The sequence below is a fragment of the Carlito syrichta genome, unplaced genomic scaffold (assembly GCF_000164805.1).
Source record: "Carlito syrichta isolate Samal-C Ts95f unplaced genomic scaffold, Tarsius_syrichta-2.0.1 Scaffold314765, whole genome shotgun sequence".
Classification (NCBI taxonomy): Eukaryota; Metazoa; Chordata; class Mammalia; order Primates; family Tarsiidae; genus Carlito; species Carlito syrichta.
In genome coordinates, this window is record NW_007258861.1 from 320,174 (window position 1) to 342,986 (window position 22,813).

At 39.4% G+C, this 22,813-nt stretch overlaps 1 protein-coding gene across 1 annotated transcript in view; it reads right to left on the reverse strand.

Annotated features, from left to right (window-relative positions):
- Positions 1 to 313: 313 nt before the first annotated feature.
- Positions 314 to 22,813, reverse strand: part of PATL1 (PAT1 homolog 1, processing body mRNA decay factor) — a 36,219-nt gene continuing 13,719 nt past the window's right edge. The window contains exons 5-19 of the mRNA XM_008071853.2: positions 22,579 to 22,773; positions 21,552 to 21,653; positions 21,034 to 21,123; positions 20,584 to 20,801; positions 19,282 to 19,371; positions 17,058 to 17,238; positions 15,199 to 15,322; positions 13,590 to 13,687; positions 12,758 to 12,817; positions 11,005 to 11,153; positions 9,249 to 9,408; positions 6,195 to 6,350; positions 2,560 to 2,651; positions 2,318 to 2,467; positions 314 to 2,000 (exon numbers count right to left, since the gene is read on the reverse strand). Coding sequence (XP_008070044.2) covers positions 1,979 to 2,000; positions 2,318 to 2,467; positions 2,560 to 2,651; positions 6,195 to 6,350; positions 9,249 to 9,408; positions 11,005 to 11,153; positions 12,758 to 12,817; positions 13,590 to 13,687; positions 15,199 to 15,322; positions 17,058 to 17,238; positions 19,282 to 19,371; positions 20,584 to 20,801; positions 21,034 to 21,123; positions 21,552 to 21,653; positions 22,579 to 22,773 — 1,887 coding nt within the window. The 3' untranslated portion in view covers positions 314 to 1,978. The remainder of the gene's footprint in view (positions 2,001 to 2,317; positions 2,468 to 2,559; positions 2,652 to 6,194; positions 6,351 to 9,248; positions 9,409 to 11,004; positions 11,154 to 12,757; positions 12,818 to 13,589; positions 13,688 to 15,198; positions 15,323 to 17,057; positions 17,239 to 19,281; positions 19,372 to 20,583; positions 20,802 to 21,033; positions 21,124 to 21,551; positions 21,654 to 22,578; positions 22,774 to 22,813) is intronic.

Below are 22,813 nucleotides of genomic sequence, written 5' to 3' on the forward strand. Positions count from 1 at the left end.
CCATCTCCTTTGATGAATTTTGAGATATAATACAGTTAGAGTTAAGGAAATACTATCCACGAGGACAGCTGATGCCAAACTGGACTACATGAGTCTCTTAAAAATTCAGGGGACAAATACTCTAATGTCTAGAAATAGAAAGGATGGGGAAGATGAACTACATTATATCTACTATGATCTATAATTCCGTCTTGTAGTTAAAATGGGGAAGGAGGGAAAGACTGAAAGAATCCTAGATTTTTAAAGGAAAGTAATCATATAAAAAAAATCCATCTTAAGTAACAAAAAAGTAGAAATGCAGGCATGTATTTTCAAGTATACAATTTGTTTTTATTTACAATACCCTATAAAAATGTAAATTTAGAAACTTTAATTTTCATTAATTAGAACCAAACAAAAAAGATAAAGCACAGTAAGGAAGAAATAATAATCAAGTATTCACTTGATCAGTTGTGAAGGGAAGGTTGGAAAGGCGCAAAATGGAAATCGTCAGTAGATAATGGTAGAGGGACACTAGGTAATGTCACTGGGGAACAGCTGGTGAAGCCTGGGGCTACAGAACGGGAAGAAATGGAGATGAAGAACAAGGACAGCTGGCTATAACGGAGAATCTTACTGTTGTACAATACATTTATGTGCAAAATGTTTATTCTCTTTAAATATCATAACCTGTTCCCCCCACCCCCAACTACATTCGAAAGGGTACAAACAGCAGAAAGTAGATCAGGACGGTCATGTAAAATTAATTCAGATTTCATTTTCTTCAAGGCTGTAATCACTAGGGATCAAAATTGTTTATGTTGGTTGACTGCTGAATGGAAGAGGGCTAAGTGAAAATGATTGTGGTAGGCTGTCCCCGCTACCATTCAAACCCAGGGTCCCTAGCTGCCTGGGAATGGGATTTGGGGGAGATGAAGTAGCAAGGACAGCAGTTTGGAGACTAAAGAGCAAAACAGGCTAAACTTAGCTTCCATGGTTACATAAGGAAGTTTCTACCAATGACACCAAGTAAAAATGGGAAGAGAGAAGTAAAGCATGGCTTACTGAAGTAGTCTCAGGAAGACAGAGCGAGTGTGCACAAAGCCACACTGCCAGAGCAGGTTGTACATGAGGATCATCCTGGGTGACCTTGAATGCACTTGAGGGGACAGACTCAAGTACACAGCAACTGTTGCAGGAAAAAGGTGTAACCGTGTGCTATTTCAATTAACGTGGACAGACACAAAGGAATTACAGGTGGGAAGAAGAAAAAGGACTTCTCAGCCTGAAGCTGGGCATCAGTCAATTAAGAGTTCTGATTTTATTAAATGTGCTGCATACTCTGCATTTACGTTAAAACAAATAGAACCCACCAAATTAATTACAAGATGGAATAGAAACGGATTAAAAACACATCAGCTGGTTTGTGTTTAGAGGAGGTATGAGTCAACTAAATATTTTTCAATCTAAGACTCATTCTTTAAGGACCCTCTGAAGATCACATAAATGTGTGTATAGGTGTGTGTGCGCATGTATCTGTGTGTGTGTCTATATCTTGATTTCTACTCAATTGGCTCTCCTATAGTCATATTAAAATGGGGCAATGAAAAAAACTTCAATAGGATGAGGGAAGAAATCCTTTGGCAGGCTACAATCTAGTCTGAGCAGGAGTAGTGGTAGTAGGATGAAGGGAGAGATTATATTTGTGTCTCTAGGGCCAAGAAAATGCAAAATTGAGAATTGAGTAACAGTAGGACATGCAGAATTGTAACATAGAGGGTAAAGGAGAAACCAGCCAAAGTATCACTCAGCCACATTTCACAGAGCAGTGGGGAAATATCTGGCATTTAGAGACAAGCCCTGTAAACAGGAATCCATCCCACAAGACTTTGCTTTGGGGAATAAGCCACCTTCCCTCCCTCATTAAAAACACTCGATTGGTGATGGCAGCAGTGCAGGTGGCAGCCAAAAGGAGGTACAGGACACATTTGGAGATCTTTTATCGTATCCCCTGAACTAGCCTAAGGGTATAAAGAGAGAAAAAAAACTTGTTTGTATAAATGAGTTAAAACAAGGCAATCTTTTGAATTAAAGTTACATCCTTGTGAGAATTCTCATAACAAAATACCCAAGATATTTCTCCACCCTTAGCATTTAGTCATCTTTTATACAGGTTCTATTGTACCCCGTACTGTACTGTATCTAGTAAATACACAAAAAGTTAATAATAAAGTCAATTTCTTCCACCAAATTCAGTTTTATTCCCCCATCCCCTCCCATTATAACTTCTAAAGTGCCAACTTTAGTAAGATGCAGAACCCTCGTGTTTCAAACTTACTGCAGTTTTGTCTCCAGTAAGTTCAGTTTCTGCCGGTCAACATAGCGAGAAAAGAGAGATACTAAGTTTGTGGGTATAGAGATTGGCTTGGCCAGGGCTGCTTGGGGAATCCGTAGAAGTTCTCGGGTTGCCATAAACATCACCTCTGTCCTGATAGGGAAAACCCATAACAATGAGGAAAAAAATGGAAAAGATTACCTAAAACAACTTAAAATAAGAGAAGAAACGCAGTCCATACTGACCACTGGTTATTCTGTGTTGATTCTGTAGCAGGGTCTGAACTCTGTAGATCTTCCCCACGGCTCAGGAGGAGGAGGAGCAGTGACAGGCCAAACTGCAAGAGGAGACAGGGCATCAAACTCAACACTGCATCTAAACCTTCTCCACCACTGTTGAAGGGATCCTGGCATTAGATGGGGAACAGCACTAAAAATCAAAATGACCTCACTGCTGCGCTTTTCTGTGAAAGCAGGCAACGATCAGGCAGGCATGAGCTGAGAGGCTATGTCTCTCTCAACTTGACTTCTGGTACAGCAGTAACCAAGCACAGCCAATGGAAATGGAAAATTATGGTGTCTAAAAGGCCTCTCTGCTCCCTATCCTGGGGTGAAAAGATAATTTGTCCTTGACATAAATAATGTAGGATTTGGTTTTTCTTCTATTTATAAGAACCGAAATGGATTAAACAGAAAAGTCAGATGAAGACAAACTTTGATACAAAAATTAAAGTTCCAAAAAAAAGAAAACATTAAATGGTGTAAGATATTTTGAATAAAGAAAAAGAATTTTTAAAAAAAGAAAAAAAGTGGCTGGTCTGCAGGTAGTGAGTTATCTTAATTGATTATTCACAGTCAGTTACAGATTGAATTTTTTGTTCTTTCCCCCCTCCTTCTATTGCACTTGACTAGTGTCAAAAGATGTTGGGGGGAGGGGCATAGAGGCCCACACCTATAATACCAGCACTTTAAGAGGCTGAGGTGGCAGGATTGCTTAAGGCCGGAGAACCACCTGGGCAGTATATTGAGTGACACCCTGTCTCAAAAAAAAATTTAGCCTGGTGTGGTGGTTCATGTATGTAGTCTTGGCTACTCAGTGGGCTGAGGTGAGAGGATCACCTGATCCCAGGAGCTTGAGGCTGTAGTGAGCAATGATTGAGCCACTACCTTTCAGCCTGGGCGACACTATCTCTAATGAAAAAAAAATAAAGGCCAAGCATGGTGGCTCACGCCTCTAATCCCAACACTTTGGAGGATGGAGGGGCGAGGACTGCCTGAGCGCAGGGGTTTGAGACCAGCCTGAGCAACTTGGCAAAACCCCGTCTCTACAGTTAAAAAAAAAAAAGCCGGACTTGGTAGCTTAGCCTGTAATCCCAGCACTTTGGGAGGCCGAGGTGAGTGAATTGCCCGAGCCTGTAGGTTCGAGACCAGCCCTCCCCTACAACTTGGTGAGATCTCGTCTCTACAATAAATCAAAAATTAGCCAGGCATGGTAGGGCGGGCCTGTAGTTCCAGTTACTTGGAAGGTTGAGGCGGAAGAATCACTGGAGCCCAGCAGTTTGATGCTGGGGTGGCCATGAGTGTGCCACTGCATTCCAGCCTGGGCACCAGAGTGAGTCTCCAACTCAAAAAAAAAAAAGTAGCTGGACATGGTGGTGTGTGCCTATAGTTCTAGCTACTTGGAAGGCTGAAGTGGAAGGATTGCCTGAGTCCGGCAATTTGAGGCTGTGGTGGCCAGGATTATGCCACTGAACTCCAGCCTGGGTGAAAGAGCGAGACTCCAACTCAAAAAAGAAAAAAAATGGTGTTAAGAACTGTAGGAAAATACACAAAGAAGGGTAACTGAAATGATTATTGTATGAATAAAAAATTTTCTTTAAAAAAGCACACTCCTATCTGGAAATATAAAGGCTTAGAGAAGACATTAATAGATGTCTAAGAAACAGAAAAATGTATTCACCATTATCTAGGATTAAAATTCAGCAACATGGCTGGGCTCGGTGGCTCAGCCTGTAATCCCAGCACTTTGGGAGGCCAAGGCGAGTGGACTGCCTGAGCCCGAGAGTTCGAGACCAGCCCAGGCAACTTGGTGAGACCTTGTCTCAATAAATAAAAAGTTAGCTGAGCGTGGTAGCGGGTGCCTGTAGTTCCAGCTACTTAGAAGGCTGAGGTTGAAGGATCGCCAGAGCCCAGATGGTTGACACTGGTTGTGAGTGTGCCACTGCACTTCGGCCTGGGCGACAAAGTGAGACGCCAACTCAAAAAAAAAAAAAAAAAAAAAATTCAGCAACATCCTTTAGAGACTGAAATATATCATAATTTGCTTTATTCATTGGGCAATAAAGCAGGATATATAGTGTAAAGGGGCAAAGGATGAAAATACAAATAGGAACAAGAAGGACTAGGTTAAATGTGTGAATCATAGCTATAATGGATCATAAAGGGATGCTGGCAATACTCTGAATTCACCTCATAAATGATGGATAACCTACCTTCCCACAAAAATTCTTTTTGTGTTACTATCAGGAAAAAAGCTCTATTGCCTTTATCAAAATTAAAGCTTACAGAACAAATAACAAGACACATCCCTGATCACTCCAGAACCCTACCTTATGTTCCTTGAGACACTGCACCTCTTCTGCCTTTGATGTACCGCCCTTCAGCATGTTTTGGCAGGTTTTCAGGTACAAAGGTGCAAGAGGCCTTGAGACTACTTTTTTTTTAACCTTTGTTGTACACAGAATGGCTTTTAATGAGTAACTACTATGTACCAGGCATTGTACTAAAACCATTCAAAGCTGTCATTTCATGTAAGTACCAGAAGAACCCTGTGAAGTCAACATCATCACCTAGGCTATATTTATAGTTCAGCAAAATAAAGCTGTGTTTCAGCAAAGTGAAGTAATCTGTCTAGGGTCACAAAGCTAGACAGGGACAGGGAATGACTGAAATTTGGTCTAAAAATTCATGTTCTTTCTTCCATATTATGCTTCCCCTAGGACACTCTGGATCTTTAAGACTGCTAATTGTCTGCCAAATATGACTTCCTCCTTCATTACTAGAACGCTGATTTTTTTTTTTTTTTTTTTTTTAGTGACAATAGCATGAAGTAAAAAGATATATTCCAGTCTTCCCTGAAGTTAGGTATGACCATATGGCAACATGCTGGTCACTGACAATAAGTTGAAGTTGGTGGTTAGAACACTTGGAAAAGATCCCAGTAAGGAGACAGACAGCCAGTCTACACCTTTTTGCCTTCCACACCCACCCCTTTTCCTGAATTCCACAACAATCCTGGACCATGAGGGATCATGAACATAAAAGCCATTGCTAAGAATAGCAGAGGAAAACTAAAGGAGCCTGATGACACGGTGGAGCTACTGTAACATTTATTTCACATAAATACATAAACTTCTATTTTATTGAAACCATTGTTATTTCTAGCCTCTGTTACAAGAAGCTTAACATAACTCCCAACTGTAAGAAGTCTTTTGTTTTTTTTGAGACAAGGTCTCACTCTGTTGCTCAGGCTGGAGTGAAGTGGCAAGATCCCAGTTCACTGCAGGCTTGACCTCCCACCTCAGCTTCCCCAGTTGCTGGGATTACGAGAGCATGCCGCCATGCTTGGCTAATTTAAGAAAATTTTTTGTAGAGGTGGGTTCTCATTATGTTGCCCAGGCTAGTCTTGAACTCCTGGGCTCACACAATTCTCCCACTTTGGCCTCCTAAAGTGCTGGGGTTATAGGCATAAGTCATGTATGTACCTGGCCTGAAAGAAGCCTTTTATGCAAGTTGCCACAAACATAGCAGCCCATTATTTTTATGTATAACTCAAATTTACACATTTCACAAAGTTCAGGGACATAAAAGGACAAGACCACCTTGTTCTGGAGCACAGCAGTGAGGTGAGGATTGGAGGGTGCTGGTGCAGCTGCACTTTGAGGTAGGTTCATTAGCTGTTGCAGAAGGCTGGTGACAGTCACTGATGAAAGATGATAGAGGAGGAGAGAGAAGGGACTCAATAAGCATGGCAGCACCTACAAAAAATAAATAAAAGCATTATGTCCTAGCAATTGTTACTTTAGTTACCATCCATCAGTGGGCATGCATGGGAGGATGCTTAGCTGTATATTCAACCACTGAAGGCACAAGTCTAGCAGATATGACTAGAGTCTTAATAGTGAATTCTAAGTTATTTGCTGAGAACCTCTGCATCTCAATTTGCATTGGAAAGGTCATGACTTGTGTGAGACAAGGGTAAAAAAACACTTCCAAATATATACTAAGACTCATGTTAAAACATCAATATTTTCATTCATTCCACAAATCAATGTGCAGAGACCATGAACTAAAAACAAATGATAAACAGGATACAGACCCTCAGGCATCTAAAGTACACTGGGGAAGTAGGGAAATTGGCAATTCCAATATACTGTAAGATGCACTCGAAGATATCTAAGATAGGTTAAGTTCAGTGTGCTAAAGAATCACTGACATGTATTTTCAGACTTAATTTTACCTTCTTTTAAAAATCTTTATAAAAGCTCAATGAGGAAATGGAGAAATGAGTAACCAAGTTTTATAGATTACTAGAGAAGTTAAGTGATCAGAAACTTAGTGTTCAAAGTTACATAGCTAGTACCTAGAACCAGAACCTAAGGCTGTTGAATACTAGCCTTCTATCATTTATTTCTTTTTGCCATGTGGCTCAGAGGGAGAATGCTAAAATACAGAGATATTAACTCATTCATGATTACTGATGTGAATTAACGTTACTCCAAACTCTGTTCCTGGTTGCCGCTGATGTGAATTCACATTTCTGCAAATTCTGTTTTTGAATGCTGCAATGCGGTCATATGTTTGTCCTATTATATTTTGCTTGAGAATGAATAGTGTGGAAGGAGAAAATTAATTAAGATAGTTATCTGATATCAACTGTGCAATGTTGTTACTGATTTATGTAGTTGGCAATAATTGCAAGTTGGTCATTATTTTGTTGCAACTGCTGTTGTATTACTTGTATTTTGATATTTCAGGGCTTTCACACTTCAATGTTAAAAATAATTTACCGTAATTATGGAAAATGAAGAAATATACGCTGATGAGATTTCGTAGGTCAAAGGTGAATTCAGTGAATTTATTAGTGACAATGAGACAGATAGTGATGTAATGATATAATGTAAATGAAGAAATATATATGTGTGTGTGTGTGTATGTGTGTATATATATATATATACACATACATATTATATATTTAGTTTACAATTCAAATAAAAATACAAAGTATGGAATGCTAGTCAGAGTGGTGTCTGAAGCAAATACTGGGTATGCCTGCAAGTTTCAGCTGTATTGTGAAAAAGGTGATAATTTCACTTGTGCTTAATGACAGAGGTTTGCGGCAACCAGCTTTAGATTTTGATTTTCACCCACTCTCAATATTAGGAAAGTGAAAAATTTGCCAATTATGAATATGTCAATATAAACTAGGTAATAGCACATAAAAGAAAATCAAAAGTACTTCCAGGCACTCAATGCCTATGGTATAAAAAAAAATGATGGTTGATTTTACTTTAAGCAGCATCCAAGAATGGACAGCAGAGAATACTTTTTGTGGTCTACTACTCTAAATAAACAAAGCTTTTATTATGGACATTTTTGTGTGTGTGTGTGAGTAGGAGTCTCACTCTGGCACCCAGGTTGGAGTGCAATGGTAAGCTCATGGCCACTACAGCCTCAACCCGCTGGTCTCAGGTGATCCTTCCACCTCAGCCTTCCAAGAAGGTAGAACCACAGGTGCATACCACACCTGGATAATTTTTTGATTTATTGTAGAGATGAGGTCTTGCCAAGTTGCTCATGCTGGTCTTGAACCCTGTACTCAGGCAATCTTTTTGCCTCCACTTTCCAAAGTGCTGGAATTACAGGTGTGAGCCACCGCGCCTGGCTGGTATTTTTAAACATACACAAAAGTACAAAGAATAGTATAGGGATGTTCATATACTCACCATCCAACTTTCAAGTGCTATAAAAGGAACCTGCAGAGAAAAACTCTAACCAAAAATTAACTTGTAAACTAGATAACCATGTTTCAAATTCCAGCCTAGCTTAGATCATGATAAAGATTATTTAAAGGACTGGCCTGATTCCTGTGGGACAGCATCCAACTATGTCTACAGGTTAATGTTAAGCTACTTATAACAGCCCACAATGAGTGATATTTTATATCTAGCAAAGAAACTAACACCAGAAGTTTCTGACCTACAGTGAACATGAGATTCAGTTGGAGACCTTGTTCAAGATACAAAGGCCCTGATCATTCTCTAAATTCTGATTTAGCAGTTTGGGGCAGAGTTGAACTATCTGCTTCCCAAGTAATTTTGACACAGACCACACCTTTACAACTATGTCAAGTAAGACGTAATTGTTGCTTTCCTCACGTTTAGAAACAAGGTCTGTTTGACCAAATATGAGATTAAAAATATAGGCCTAAAATACTTAAGGTTTTGTTTTAAATAAGAAATCACGGCTGGGCTCAGTGGCTCAGCCTGTAATCCCAGGACTTTGGGAGGCTGAGGCAAGTGGATTGCCTGAACTGGAGGGTTTGAGACCAGCCCAGGCAACTTAGTGAGACCTCGTCTCTATAATAAATTAAAAAAATAAAAAATTAGCTGGGCATGGTAGCACGCATGTATAGTTCTGGCTACTTGGAAGGCTGAGATGGAAGGATTGCCTGAGCCCAGGAGGTCGACTTGCGTGTGCTATGGAACTCCAGCCTGGGTGACAGTGAGACTTCAACTCAAAAAAAAAAATCACACCACCAACGATTAGATAAAATAAACACAAAGGGAGAAGGAGGAGAGGAAAAGGAGTTTGGATTCTAGAAATCTTATCAAATATAAAGACCCAAAGGAGAGCTGTTCCATATGGTGAATCACCTCATCTTGTGCATCCTTTTTGATAAGGAAAGGAAGGTTCCTGGCTGTTGTCATGAGAATGTCAGCTGCTTGCTCTGTGGAGAGGAAAGGAAGAATACGGGCAACCATTCTCTTCCCTTTTCGAATACACATGATCTGTACAAAGTGGTCATCACTTGGCCTGCAAGGGAAGAAAAATACCAGCTTAGGTCAGTAAGAGCAATATAAGAAACCCTCATTTTTTTCCTCTTAGATGTTACTGAATAAATACACAGCACTCATTTTCACTCTGTAATGACCTGTATTACAAAACAGTAAGAATGGCTTCTTTAACTCTCAACCAAATAAAAAAAAGTAAATTTTTAAGTTTTATAAATGTAGGAAATCATCATTTCACAAAGTATGTTAAAAAAACTTGGTCAGATTGTATGCTTCTTTATTTTTATTCTTTTTTTTTTTTTGAGTTGGAGTCTCACTCTGTTGCCCAGACTGGAGTGCAGTGGCTGCTCCCGGCCACCGCAGCCTCGACCTGCTGGGCTCCAGCGATCTTTCGGCCTCAGCCTTCCAAGTAGCTGGAACTACAGGTGCACGCTACCACACCCGGCTAATTTTTGATTTATTGTAGAGATGAGGTCTCGCCAAGCTGCCCAGGCGGGTCTCGAACCCATGGGCTCAGGCAATTCACTCACCTCAGCCTCCCAAGGCGCAGGATTACAGGCTGAGCCACCAAGCCTGGCGTATGTTTCTTTATTAACTTTAATCAGCTACACAAATACCACATGGTTAAAAGAGCAATATTTAAAAAGAAAAAAAAGCAAAAAGGAAAGAAAAACATTACCTCAAGGTTAATTTTATTAGTATCACCATTTAAAAAAAATCATTTGCTGTGCATAATCTATTTTTCCTTTCATAAAAAAGGGCCCATAGGATTCCTATGATTTTGTAAATTGACTTTTTTCACTGGACAAGTTCTTGAGAACACTTTCCATATCAATAAGCATATTTGAACTACATACATTTTAATGACTGCATAACATTCCAATCTATGAATAAATCATTGATTTAACCAGTTCCCTATCAGCTCAGCTCCAGAAAAGGTAGATTGAAAAGGTGCTTTCAAATGTCCTGGCTTAGAAGGATCAGCAATTCTCTTCAATAGGCAAAAGGAAAAGGTGTTATTAGAGGATGTAGTCCTCTTGCATTCATCAAATAAGTAAATAGTATTTATAGAACATTTACTATTAGCAAGATTCTGTTGTAGATTAAGAGTTGGGAAAGAGGTAACAGAAATAAAGAGAAAAAAGATTAAAGAGCTCAGTTTCCACTAGAAGACTGAATGGTTTCCAGAGGACATAGTCTATAAAGATCCAAGGAAACATAAATGTTTATACTTCTGATCTTAGTAAAAAACAAATACATAAAGATTACAAGGTAGAACATGTAATCATAAATCAGGTACAATTTATAAGCTCAGAAACAAAAACACAATAATGGTCCCCACTGTACCTCTAGCATCTAGCATAGTCCATATGAATATGTATTTGTTGAATAAAAAATCAGGATAGTGGTTTTTTTTTTTTCCAGCTGGGAAAAATCATGAAATGTTTTATATGAAGTGGCATTTTAATTGGGCCAAAAAAAAAAAAAAAATAGATTCCGAGCTTACAGAGATGGTAGGGAAGGGTACCTGAAAGGCAGAAACGTGTAAAGCTCAGTCTGGCAGAGGAAGGCGCCAGTTAGTCTCATGTTTTCCTTAAAGTACACAATGATTACTTACCTCTCTTGTCCAGGCAATTTCCCCCTTAAATTGTCGTACATGCTACAAATTTTGTGCTTTCTTTCATCCATCAGGGCAGGTCGCTCTTCTTCTAGAGTTAAGAGGTAACGCCTTTCATAATCTTCTACATCAAGGAGTAAACTATAAGTCTAAGAAGAAAGAGGCAAAGCAGGCCACAGCATGCTAGGTCAGCATCGGAGTATTAGATAAACAACTTCACAGTTTAAGATTAACTTATCAGTCAGTTTTATCAAGACAAAAGAGAGAACTTATAGTAAGACTGAGGTTTTTTGGTTTTTTTTTTTTAAGGTACTCTTTTAAATGCATAAAATTATAGTGAAATAACTTAAAATGTTTTTCAAACACCATTCTTTGTCCCCCTCAACTTCTAGCAGGTAAAAATAGTGAAATGATTACACTTTCCAAATTTTCCAGGAGGAACAACAGCACTAAGAGACTATATTATTGCTACAAGTATAAGTACCTTATACTTGCAAAAATGTTAACAGTTAATTTTACTGTTGGGTGCCAGTCACTGTTCTAAGCATGTACTCATTCAGCAAATACTTATCATAATCCAATGAGAAAAATACCCTACTTCTTTTGGAGTCTGAGTCTCACTCTGTCACCCAGGCTGGAGGGTAGTGGCACTCATAGCTCACTGCAGCTTTGACCTCTAGGCTCAAATGATCCTCTCATCTCAGCTTCCCCAGTTGCTAGGACTACAAGAGCATGTCACTATGCTTGGCTATTTAAAAAAAATTTTTGATGAGGTCTCGGTATGTTGCCTAGGCTGGTCTTGAACTCCTGGCCTCAAATGATCTTCCTGCCTTGGCCTCCTAAAGTGCTGAGATTACAGGTATGAGTCACTGCGCCTGGCCTATAATCTCCATTTTTTATATGAAGAAACTGAGGGCAGCACAGAAAAATTAAATAACTTGTCCAAGTCTCAGACTCAGAAATGGAAAAGACATGATATGTATCCTAGTTCTAGAGTCTGTGCTTTTGAAAGCACTATGGTCCATGGCCTTGCAATATGATATTTACATTTTACAAACCAGCTGCCAATATTTATCATTTCATTTTCCTCAACACCCAGAGTATAACCAATAAATATCTGTGAACTGACTTAATTCATCCATAAGTAGAACAATGTAATTTTTTTTTTTTTTTTTTTTTGAGTTGGAGTCTTACTCTGTCACCTAGACTGGAGGGCAGTGGCCACTCCCGGCCACCGCAGCCTCGTCTGCTGGGCTCCAGCGATCCTTCCGCCTCAGCCTTCCAAGTAGCTGGAACTACAGGCGTGTGCTACCACACCCAGCTAGTTTTTGATTTATTGTAGAGATGAGGTCTTGCTGCCCAGGCGGGTCTCGAACCCGCGGGCTCAGGAAATCCACTCACCTCAGCCTCCCAAAGGCGTGGGATTATAGGCTGAGCCACCGAGCCTGGCTACAATGTAATTTTTATTCCCATTTTATCAGGCTTAGGAAGGCAACTTGTCCAATGAAACTAAGCTATAAACTGAGTAAGACTGGACAAAACCCCAGTACTTCTAACTTTGACTACAGTGTTCTTTCCATGATGAGGTAACACAATCCTTTCTAGAGTGCTATGGTGTACAAGAGGCACTTAATAAGAATACAGTCATTATTTAAAACCAAAGAGCAGTGATTGTTCACTCAGCTCTTGTGTACACATACTTCTGGCAGCTCTTTATTTGAAACTAATGATAGCAACAAATTCTAAAACTTACTTTCTCAATTATGACAAGGGTTTTTCTTCTCTTGTCTCGAACCTGTTTTTCTTTTGTCTCCTAAAAAAGACAAGACTATTCAATACAAATTCTTTACCTCTGTTAAAAACAATTTTTCAGGTGTACATATGTAGGTTTATTTGTGACAGTACTTTAAGCAGAGAATCAATTCTCTGAAAGTTAATAATCTAAAATGACACTAATATGGAAAAGATCACAGAACTGAACCACACACAAGAGACATAGGAAATGGTGAGGTCCTTATTTTTTTTTTTTTTGAGTTGGAGTCTCACTTTGTCGCCCAGGCTGGAGTGCAGTGGCATGTTCATGGTCACTGAAGCCTTGACCTGCTGGGTTCAGGCAATCCTTCCACCTCAGCCTTCCGAGTAGCTAGAACTATAGGTGCATGCCACCACACCTGGCTAATTTTTTGATTTTTTTATTGTAGAGACAAGGTCTTACTAAGTTTCCCAGGCTGGTCTGGAACCCCTGGGCTCACCTGTGCCTCCCAAAGTGCTGAGATTACAGGCATGAGCCACCGTGGCTGCCTGGAAATGCTAAGTTTTTAAAACAGCAAACTGGAGTAAACAGATGCTATCTGCAGCCAGCGCTATCCAGTTCAGAAACTCCTGCCAGCCCAGGCCCTGCCCAGTTGCCTGAGAAATAAAGGTAAGTAAACATCTCAGCACATCTGTGGAGAAACAGAATGCCATGAGGTGGAAAGCTCCAGGTTAGACTACAAGGAACTCTACCATGCCTAATTCCATGGTGATCCTCAAAAAAGTGACCACAAATCAGATGTTCTGAAACACACAATTCTGTTGACACTTACATCATCCTCGCTCCGGGATGTCACAACAGCGTCAATCATTTTTCGGGGATTATTCACACTAGAGACAGTAAGCTTTCCCAAAGAGCCCTCGAACTGCACTGCAGACAAAAAATGTGCAACACAATAAAAACTCAGCAATGTACACAGGCCATGCTAAAAGATCTTTTCTTTGTCCTTTACTCATAGTCTAATAATTTACTATGAAAGTGTATGTATTATTTAAAGCAATTTCTTATCAAAAGCTATCTTTTCTCTCCCAGAACTTAATTGTTCAGTGTGAATTTTGATACATAAAAGAAGGAATCTTATGATACCCGAGACAGTTTAAAGCGATGGAGGTACTGCTAACCATAAGGCTGTGTTCAACCCTGCAGAATTTATAGCTAAAAAAAGCATAGGACACAAAAGCAATCTCAGCTATATTTAGTTAGTATTCTAATTTTATGATGACACGATATATCAAGATGACTTTTTTTTTTTAAAGACTTTTATCTTGAGAACATGATGCCTGAACTTGAAGGTTACTGGCATATTCCACAGATCTGTACTATTCTTTGTGTGATAGCCTGGGAATGAGTATAACTTGAACTCATTCTTACTCAGAGACGGTATCAAATTGAGAACCAGGCAAATCTATCTACTCTAAAAATTACCCTAAAGTAAATTTGTTGAATAAATTAGATCCCAAAGATTCCTGGTGGGGAATTTTGAAGTTTTTATTAGTATATCCACATTCAAGTGGAGATAAAAGAAGCCAAAGTAAAAGAACTGTGGCAAGGCTTATAGGACAATTGTAGATAAAGCATCAGTTCTACTAAACAGGGATATCTTGAAAATATACTTTTTTTTTTTTTTGGCAGAGTCTCACTCTGTTGCCCAGGTTGAAGTGCAATGGCATGCTCACGGCCACCGCAGCCTTGACCTGCTGGGCTCAGGTGATCCTTTCACCTCAGCCTTCCAAGTAGCTGGAACTATAGGCACAGGCCACTATGTCCAGCTAATTTTTTTATTTATTGTAGAGATGAAGTCTCACCAAGTTGCCCAGGCTGGTTTCAAACCCATGGGCTCAGGTAATCTTCTCACCTCAGCTTCCCACAGTGCTGTGATTATAGGTGTGAGCCACTATGTCCAGCCTGATAAATCTTTTGAAGATAAATTTTGACCGCAGCTTTAGAGGAACTGACCTTGATGGACAGTGGAAGAAATCATGGCATGTGAAGTCCCTTGAATAAGAATTTATTGATTTTTAAATAATTTTGCCTAATGTTATACATGATTTTTAAAAAACCTCTCTACACTGTTAAAAAAATACCCTCTTTTTTCTGTTGCAACAATTATCAAAATAAAAATCTAAATTATTTCCCTTTACCTATTTTAGGGATAGTAAAAATTAGAATAGAACTCTCAAGTAGGAAAGGACCTAAAAGGTCATCTGTCAAGCCATTCCTTTCATGCTTGAATAAAGGTTGATCTTCGCATTTATTAAGGAATGGTACTTTGTAAGTCATTTTCAAACATCTATCTTTCCATATATATACTCACCTATATGGTACCACATCAGCAGCATTTCCAGTTTCTTTTATTATAGACCTGGGGATAAGGATCTTACCTGGCTTATAGGCATGCTCAAGTTTGGCCACCTGAGGAGTGATGAGCTTGGTGCGCTCCTTTTTAGGGCCATCACCATGCATTTCTTCAGCAGCTGAAAGTTTCTCCAGTTTTTCAAAGTAATTCTACCACATGAGAAGATGATTTCAGACATAACACAAGCACAGAACATGACTGTTCTTTACCATTAAATAACTGATTTACACCAGTGGCAGAAACACAATTTGAACTTTAGAAATGCACTGATCTCTAACTTTGTTTAGATTGCTATATATTAAATAAGTTAATCATCAGTAGAAATGTCTTTTTAAAATTAAAAAAAAAATTTTTTTATTTAGAGAATACTTTATTCGTTTAATGAAAATGTCTTTATGCCAGCACTCATATGGTTATTGTCACACTAGTCACAATAGTAAAGACAGAGAGTCAACCTAGGTGCCCATCAATGGTGGACTGGATAAAGGAAACGTGGCACATACATACATGGAATACTGCACAGCCATGAAAAAAAAAATCATGTCCTTTGCTTCTACATAGATGCAGGTGGAGCCATTACTCTAAGTGAATTAATGCAAAAACAGAAAACCAAATACCACATGTTCTCACTTGTAAGTGGGAGCTAAGCACTAGATATATACAGACATGACCCGCCTGGGCAACTTGGCGAGACCTCATCTCTACAATAAATCAAAAATTAGCCAGGCGTGGTAGCATGCGCCTGTAGTTCCAGTTACTTGGAAGGCTGAGGCGGAAGGATTGCTGGAGCCCAGCAGGTCGAGGCTGCGGTGGCCGGGAGCAGTCACTGCACTACAGCCTGGGTGACAGAGTGAGATTCCAACTCAAAAAAAAAAAAAAAAAAAAGATATACACAGACATAAAGATAGGAACAACAAATACTGGGGACTCCTAAAGGGGGGGGAAAGGGAAGGGGGCGTGGGTTGAGGAAAAAAAAAAGAAAAACTAACTATTGGCTACCAGGTTCATTATTTGAGTAATGGGTTCAATAGAAGCCTAAATCTCACTACCATTCGATATACCCTCGTAACAAAACTGCACATATTACCCATGAATTTGAAATAATAAAAAATGGTGAGTGTGGCAGCTCATGCTGGTAATCCCAGCACTTTGGGAGGCCAAGGTGGGAGGACTGCTTGAGCCCAGGCTTGAAACCAACCTAGGAAACAAAATGAGATCTTATCTCGAAAAAATAATTAAGAAATTAGCCAGGGCGTCTATAGTCCCAGTTACTCAGGAGGCTGAGGCTGAAGGATCGCCTGAGCCCAGGAGGTCAAAGCTGCAGTGAGCCATGACTGTGCCACTGTACTCCAACCTGGACAACAGAGTATGACCTCTACTCACAAAAAGAATAATAATAAATAAAAATTTAAAAAGATAATAATTTAACAAGTCTTTAGACTACCAATGCTCTTAAATGAAAGAACCAGGCTGGGTTTGGTGGCTCAGCCTATAATCTCAGCACTTTGGGAGGCCGAGGCAAGTGGATTGCCTGAGCCCCTGGGTTTGAGACCAGCCCAGGCAACTTGGTGAGACCTCAACTCTACAATAAATCAAAAATTAGTCAGATGTTTGTAGATTATGCCTGTAGTTCTGGCTACTTGGAAGGCTATGGTGGAAGGATTACCAGAGCCCAGTAGTAAAAGGCATAATAGCAAATAGTAGTGAATAACACTAGAGGCTCTCCAGCTTGAAAAGATAGAATCTGCCTAGTCAGTTCTTATCTACTTGACATCTATCTCAAAATAAAATTTTACCAATATTTGATTCTACCGATATTTAGATGAACACCCTCACCGGTGTAAGAAACCAAACTATTATCCTCAAAATTAGCAGAGTATTTACCTGGTAATAAAAATCATCCAGGTAGGGATCAGTGCTTTGCAGCTGCATCATCTGGATTTTAGAGACCCAATCCTTTTCGCGCTGCAACATGAGATTGGCATATGGATCCTTTCGGAGATGATCTTGGTGACTGCTCCGGTGACTTCCTCTATCTCCTGCACCATTGAGATTCCGATGCTGACTGAAAAATGTATGTTGTATTCACTCCAAGTGGGCAAATTATTTAACAATACATGAATAAACTAGGTCAATTAAAAAAAAATTCCCCTTTGCTTTGTTAAAAGGAGAGTGAAAAAAACTGTCTTAGTAGAATTAAAGAGGAAAGAGCTATGTAATACACATTTAAGGAAATAAAACTAAAATTTGAGTTCTTACCATATGCTAAGCACTTTCTTTGAGTTGGAGTCTCACTCTGTTGCCCAGACTGGAGTGCAGTGGCCGCTCCCAGCCACCGCAGCCTCAACCTGTTGGGCTCCAGCGATCCTTCCACCTCAGCCTTCCAAGTAGCTGGAACCACAGGCGCGCGCTACCACACCCCGCTAATTTTTTGATTTATTGTAGAGATGAGATCTCACCAAGTTGCCCAGGTGGGTCTCGATCCCATGGGCTCAGGCAATCCACTCACCTCAGCCGCTAAGCACTTTCACCTACAGACTTTTGTATAAGCCCTCCAATAACCTATTAGGTAGATAGTTTTCTCCACTTAAGACAACAAACCGATGCCAAGAGAGATCAAGAAACTTGTCCAAAGCTGTATACCTGGTAACAGAGTAAGAGATTTGAACACAGGCCATTTTCCCTCTAAAATCTATATAATTTTTTTTTGACTTGTGGAAAATAAAAAAATATTTCAAATGCCAAGAAAAAATTCAGCAAATACTATAATAAATATCCACTTACCCATCACTTAAGAGTACAAAACAATTATTAATATATTTGGCCAATTTTGCTTCAGATTTTAAAAAGTAATATTAATGTTTCATTTATAGATGAAGACCTTGTTGTACCTCTCTGGATCCCAGTTCCCAGCTTCTCTTCCTTCAGAAGAGGAACCACTATTCTACCCTTGGTATGTATCCTCCTGAAATGTTTTTAAACTTTTATTACTTGTCTATATTACACAGTATTATTCTGTGTGTCTTTAAGTTTTACATAAGTGGTACGTGTAATCCTGCTCCTCCACTCAATATTATGCTTTCCATATTTACACATGTTGATAATATTTGCCAGGGATATGCCCAAAAGTAGAACTGCTAGGATGTGGTGTATTCACATTTTCAACCTTATTACCTATTGCCAACAAAGACTCTTAAGAAGCTGTGTATTACATCCTTGCCAACAATGATAGCAGTAAGACACTTCAAGTTTGCCTCTCTGATGATGTTAAGTGGTTATCCGATTTTAATCTGAATTTTTCTGATACGAATTTGAACATCTTTTCATTTTTATGAGCCACTTGGGTTTCCTTTATTGGGAACTGTATGTTTGTATATAATGTCTTTTATTAAACAGAAATTTAATATTTTAATACAGACAGATCTTTCCCTTTATAGTTTGTAGTTTTTGTCTCCTTTAAGAGCCTATACTGGTCCTCCTTCCCTGCAAAAAACATTCTAAGATGTCTTTGAAAGAGAAGGAATCACATACTCACAAGACAACAAAAATAAAAGTTGAAGAAAAAAAAAAATCAAAGAAACACACAGTTTAGTTTCCTTATTTTATGCAGATGAATGATTATATTCAAGTTCCATGGAGGTAGGGGCTTTATCTTAATCTTTACATGTTGAATGAGAATTAAATAATTAAGGAGGCAAAAATAAAGAATGACTACTAGCTTCACATATGATGCAAATGCAAGACTGGTCACTGTATTTTAAGATTATGTCTGAGCTGAGATGATAAACAAAAGGCAGTTAAAGAGTATTTTAAGAATTTGGTAAGGAGAGAGTATAACATTGGCTTAAAAAATCAGATTTAAGTTTTAATTCTGATTTATAGTCAATAGAATAACAGTTTGGAAATTAGCTTACAAAATCCTGTCATTTAATGCTAGTGCATCAAAAACAAAATGACAGCTTTTATCGTCTGATTTTACCAGCAAAATATGCTCAAAGTTTACTAAGTAAACTTGCTAAAAAAGTAAACTAAATTTATAGCATGCTGTTACACTGTCAAAATTAAAAGCTGATTTAAGAAACCATAAAGGAGTAGGATGAGTACTTACTTTCTATTCTGTTGCTGTCTCTGATGCAATAGTCGACGGTGCTGTGGATGAAGGTGAGTTGTGTCTGGTCTAAACACTGGGGCCTGAGATCTAAGAAAAAGGAAAAAAGGTTCTTGATTCTGTTATTCAGATGAACTGAAGTTTTAAAGAATGTTGTCAGTACAGGATAACTTCATACAGGTTCACTCGAGGGACTATTAAAGTCTATTCCAAGGAGACTTTCAGAAGACAATAGACAGTCATATTTTTACACATCTTCCACAAAGACCAATTCTCAAGTTCTAAAAGGATGATCATGAAATCTGAGTAAATTAGTAGTAAAGCAGTGTAATTCTTTTCCTTTTTGCTCCTAACAGAAGTCTCTAGATTTAATGTACTCAGCTTCAACTATGTGAAAATGACATTATAAGTAAAAGTATGATGCTTGATATTATGTCACCCTAGCTAGGCTATGGAACCCAGTTTTTTAGTCAGACACTGTTTAGATGTTGCTGTGAAGGTATTTTGTACACGTGATTAACATTTACAATCAGCAAACTTTACAAAAAAGGGATTACCCTTGGCTGGGCATGGTGGCTTAAGCCTGCAACCCCAGCATTTTGGGAGGCCAAGGCAAGTGGATTGCCTGAGCCCGTGGGTTCAAGACCAGCTGGGCAATTTAGCAAGACCTAATCTCTACAATAAGTCAAAAATTAGCTGGGCATGGTAGTGTGCACCTGTAGTTCTGGTTACTTGGAAGGCTGAGGTGAAAGGATCGCAGGAGCCCAGCAGGTCACGCTGGGGTGGCCATAAGCATGCATGCCTCTGCACTCCAGCTTGGGTGACAGAGTAAGACTTCAACTCAAAAAAAGAAAAAAGAAAAAAAACAGAAAACCAAAACATAAAAGGAAGCAACTCAGGTAGTCCTGAAACTGGCTGACTTTTCGGTATCTCTTTCTCTGTTCCTTAGTATATAAGTAATTCTTGTTAGGTGGTAAGCCCTATGTATATAAGTGAGTGTTTGTCTGTGTTTGTAAAGTGAATATAAGATGAAACATAAGAAACTTCAGAAGAAATAAAAGAGATAATTAATTTGTAATGTGCAAATATACACAGGAAGCATGTGACTCTTGAGGAAAATGTGATTCATAAAAAAGCCTGGAGTTTGCCAAACATTTCAGTGTTTGCCAACTTGAGGTTCCAATAACATCTCAAAATGTATCACTTAGCAAAAATCGAAAGACTTCTACATCATAAAACTAAATGTCCTCAATAAAGAGAATTAGCCAACATTGGATAAACAGTGCCATTTGTTTTGTATACCGTAAGTTTTGCAGGTGAGATCCTGGGCCTGGAGGATGCTGCTGTGGAGGTGGTGTAGCAGAGGGTGGAGCGCTGAAGAAGGCACGGAAGCCTGGTGCTGGGGGAAGCATTTGCCCAACTCGCCCTTGTATCAACTTGGGATTCATGGCAGCAAGTGGACTACCAACAAATCCAGGGACCCGTGCAAACTGGCTGGGAGACATCCGTCCAGGCTGTAGCTACAAAGAGGGACAAGATCTTAGATTTAGTTAATCAGTAAGCTTTCCTTTTACCCACAGAAAGGTGAATACTGTTTCTACCTGTAACTTTGTAAAAGTAAAGGAAAAAACAAAAGGTAGTAGTGATTAAGAGTTAAAAAAAAAAAAAGAGTGGGGTGGGGCGGAGTATCATTTAAGGAACCTTAGGAAAGCAGGAGAGATTTCTTATGGGTAGGGCTAATCATTGGCTTACCTGTGCTCCTCCAAGAAGCTGTGCTCTCTGGAGGGGGCTGAGAACAGGAGGAACACTAGGAGGAAAAGGGTGACCCAGGAGGGAAGAGTTCTAAGGAAAAAAAAAATTACACTCATACTCTGAAACAAGTAAATAAACATAATAACAGAACTCAGTAGAAATGCAGTATAAGCTTCAACACAAAAACTCTCAAATTATAGAGTCCCACTCTCCATTGAGGAAATATAAAAAAGAGTAATGCTAAAAGTCATAAAACACTATGACCATGCGACATGAAAAAAAAAAGCAGCAGAGACTGAAATAGTAGGAAACCAGATGAACATAATGAATTTAGATTTTTAAAGATAAGAGTTGAACCATGTCCTCTGACCTAAAGACAGTAAGATCCAGAAATTCAAGTATGAAGATTATAAAAAAATATATAGTTTAGATGTCAGCAATCTATATACTAGTGATCACACAGGTAATGACCAGAAAATACATAGTACACAGTTTTGTTAGGTTATAAAATGACATACCGGGACACTACAGAGCTGGTTTGGAGACATCCTCTCACCATAGGGAGCAGGATAACGAGGTGGCATTGGGGGCCGAACATGGACAGGCTTCGGACACAGAATCTATCAGGACAAACACATATACAACTACACTCAATGAAATCAGTTTTTCTTCCACCTACACTCCCTCCCCCAAGTACTGCTAAAGACACAGAACCCAATGCAAAACCCTACTTCTAAGCAAACTGCTATGGCTGTGGGTTCAAATAAAAAACCTTTAGTCACTTCCTCTCACAAATCAAGCAAAGTGTCTGTTTTAACTGAGGAAGATTTAGCTAATTCTCCAGTTATCCCCACCCTTCCAAGCTATCTGAGGGAGGTACCAGCAGATATTCTGACTTGCAAATTCTCTCCAAGAGGATATATTTTGGTAGCAGTGAGGGAGAAGGAATGATAAGAAAGCTGGAGGATTAACTAAGTCCTATTCTGAAACCTCTGTGATATGGCCGCCATGCTCAGCACTTTTGTGATACATTGTGACTCCACCATTTCATAGGATGATGAGCCTAACTAGGCCATACCAACACCACCCTCCCCCCATACCTTCCAAATTGGCCTTCCTTTTCAGCTGCTGGTTTCAGGTGGAGGAAAGTCTATGGAACAGCACTGCACAGGCTCTAGGGAAAGCAGGGATATCTTAAAGGTAAAAAGGGATGTGGACAATGCTGTGTGTTCCCACTCCCCCCAGCTTTCAGTTATCTCTCTGACAATGTTTTGGGCAGCCAGGAAAACACTTTAAAAAGGATATATGCACTAAATGTGGCTAACTACCCTTTCTCTCTCCCAGAAAAAGGCAGCAGCAGCAATAACAGCAGCAAAGGGTGTAAGAAAAAGTGTCTCTTATTTGCACTAACTTCTCTAATTGGCTATTATTTCTAATTTAATGCCTACCCAAAACTTCCACCCTCCTCCCAGTATCACCAATTTCTCAAATAATTTTGCCCAGATTCCCAATATCCTGGGCTGCATGCCTGCTAATGAGAAGTACCTGTTGGTTGAAGCTGGGTACAGCCGTCTGCTTAGGTGGGGTGCCTATGGGGACAGCTCTAACAGGAGGACTCCCAATGATAGGTGAAGTTGACCGCCTTGGTAATGCACGTTCAGAAAGGTCCCGATCATCTTCCGGACCCTGTGGGGGCCTCTGAGGCAAGGCATATTCTAATACAGACACTGTAGGCATTTCCTAATTGAGGAAGAGGTTAAAAAAAAAAGAAATTAGCTAA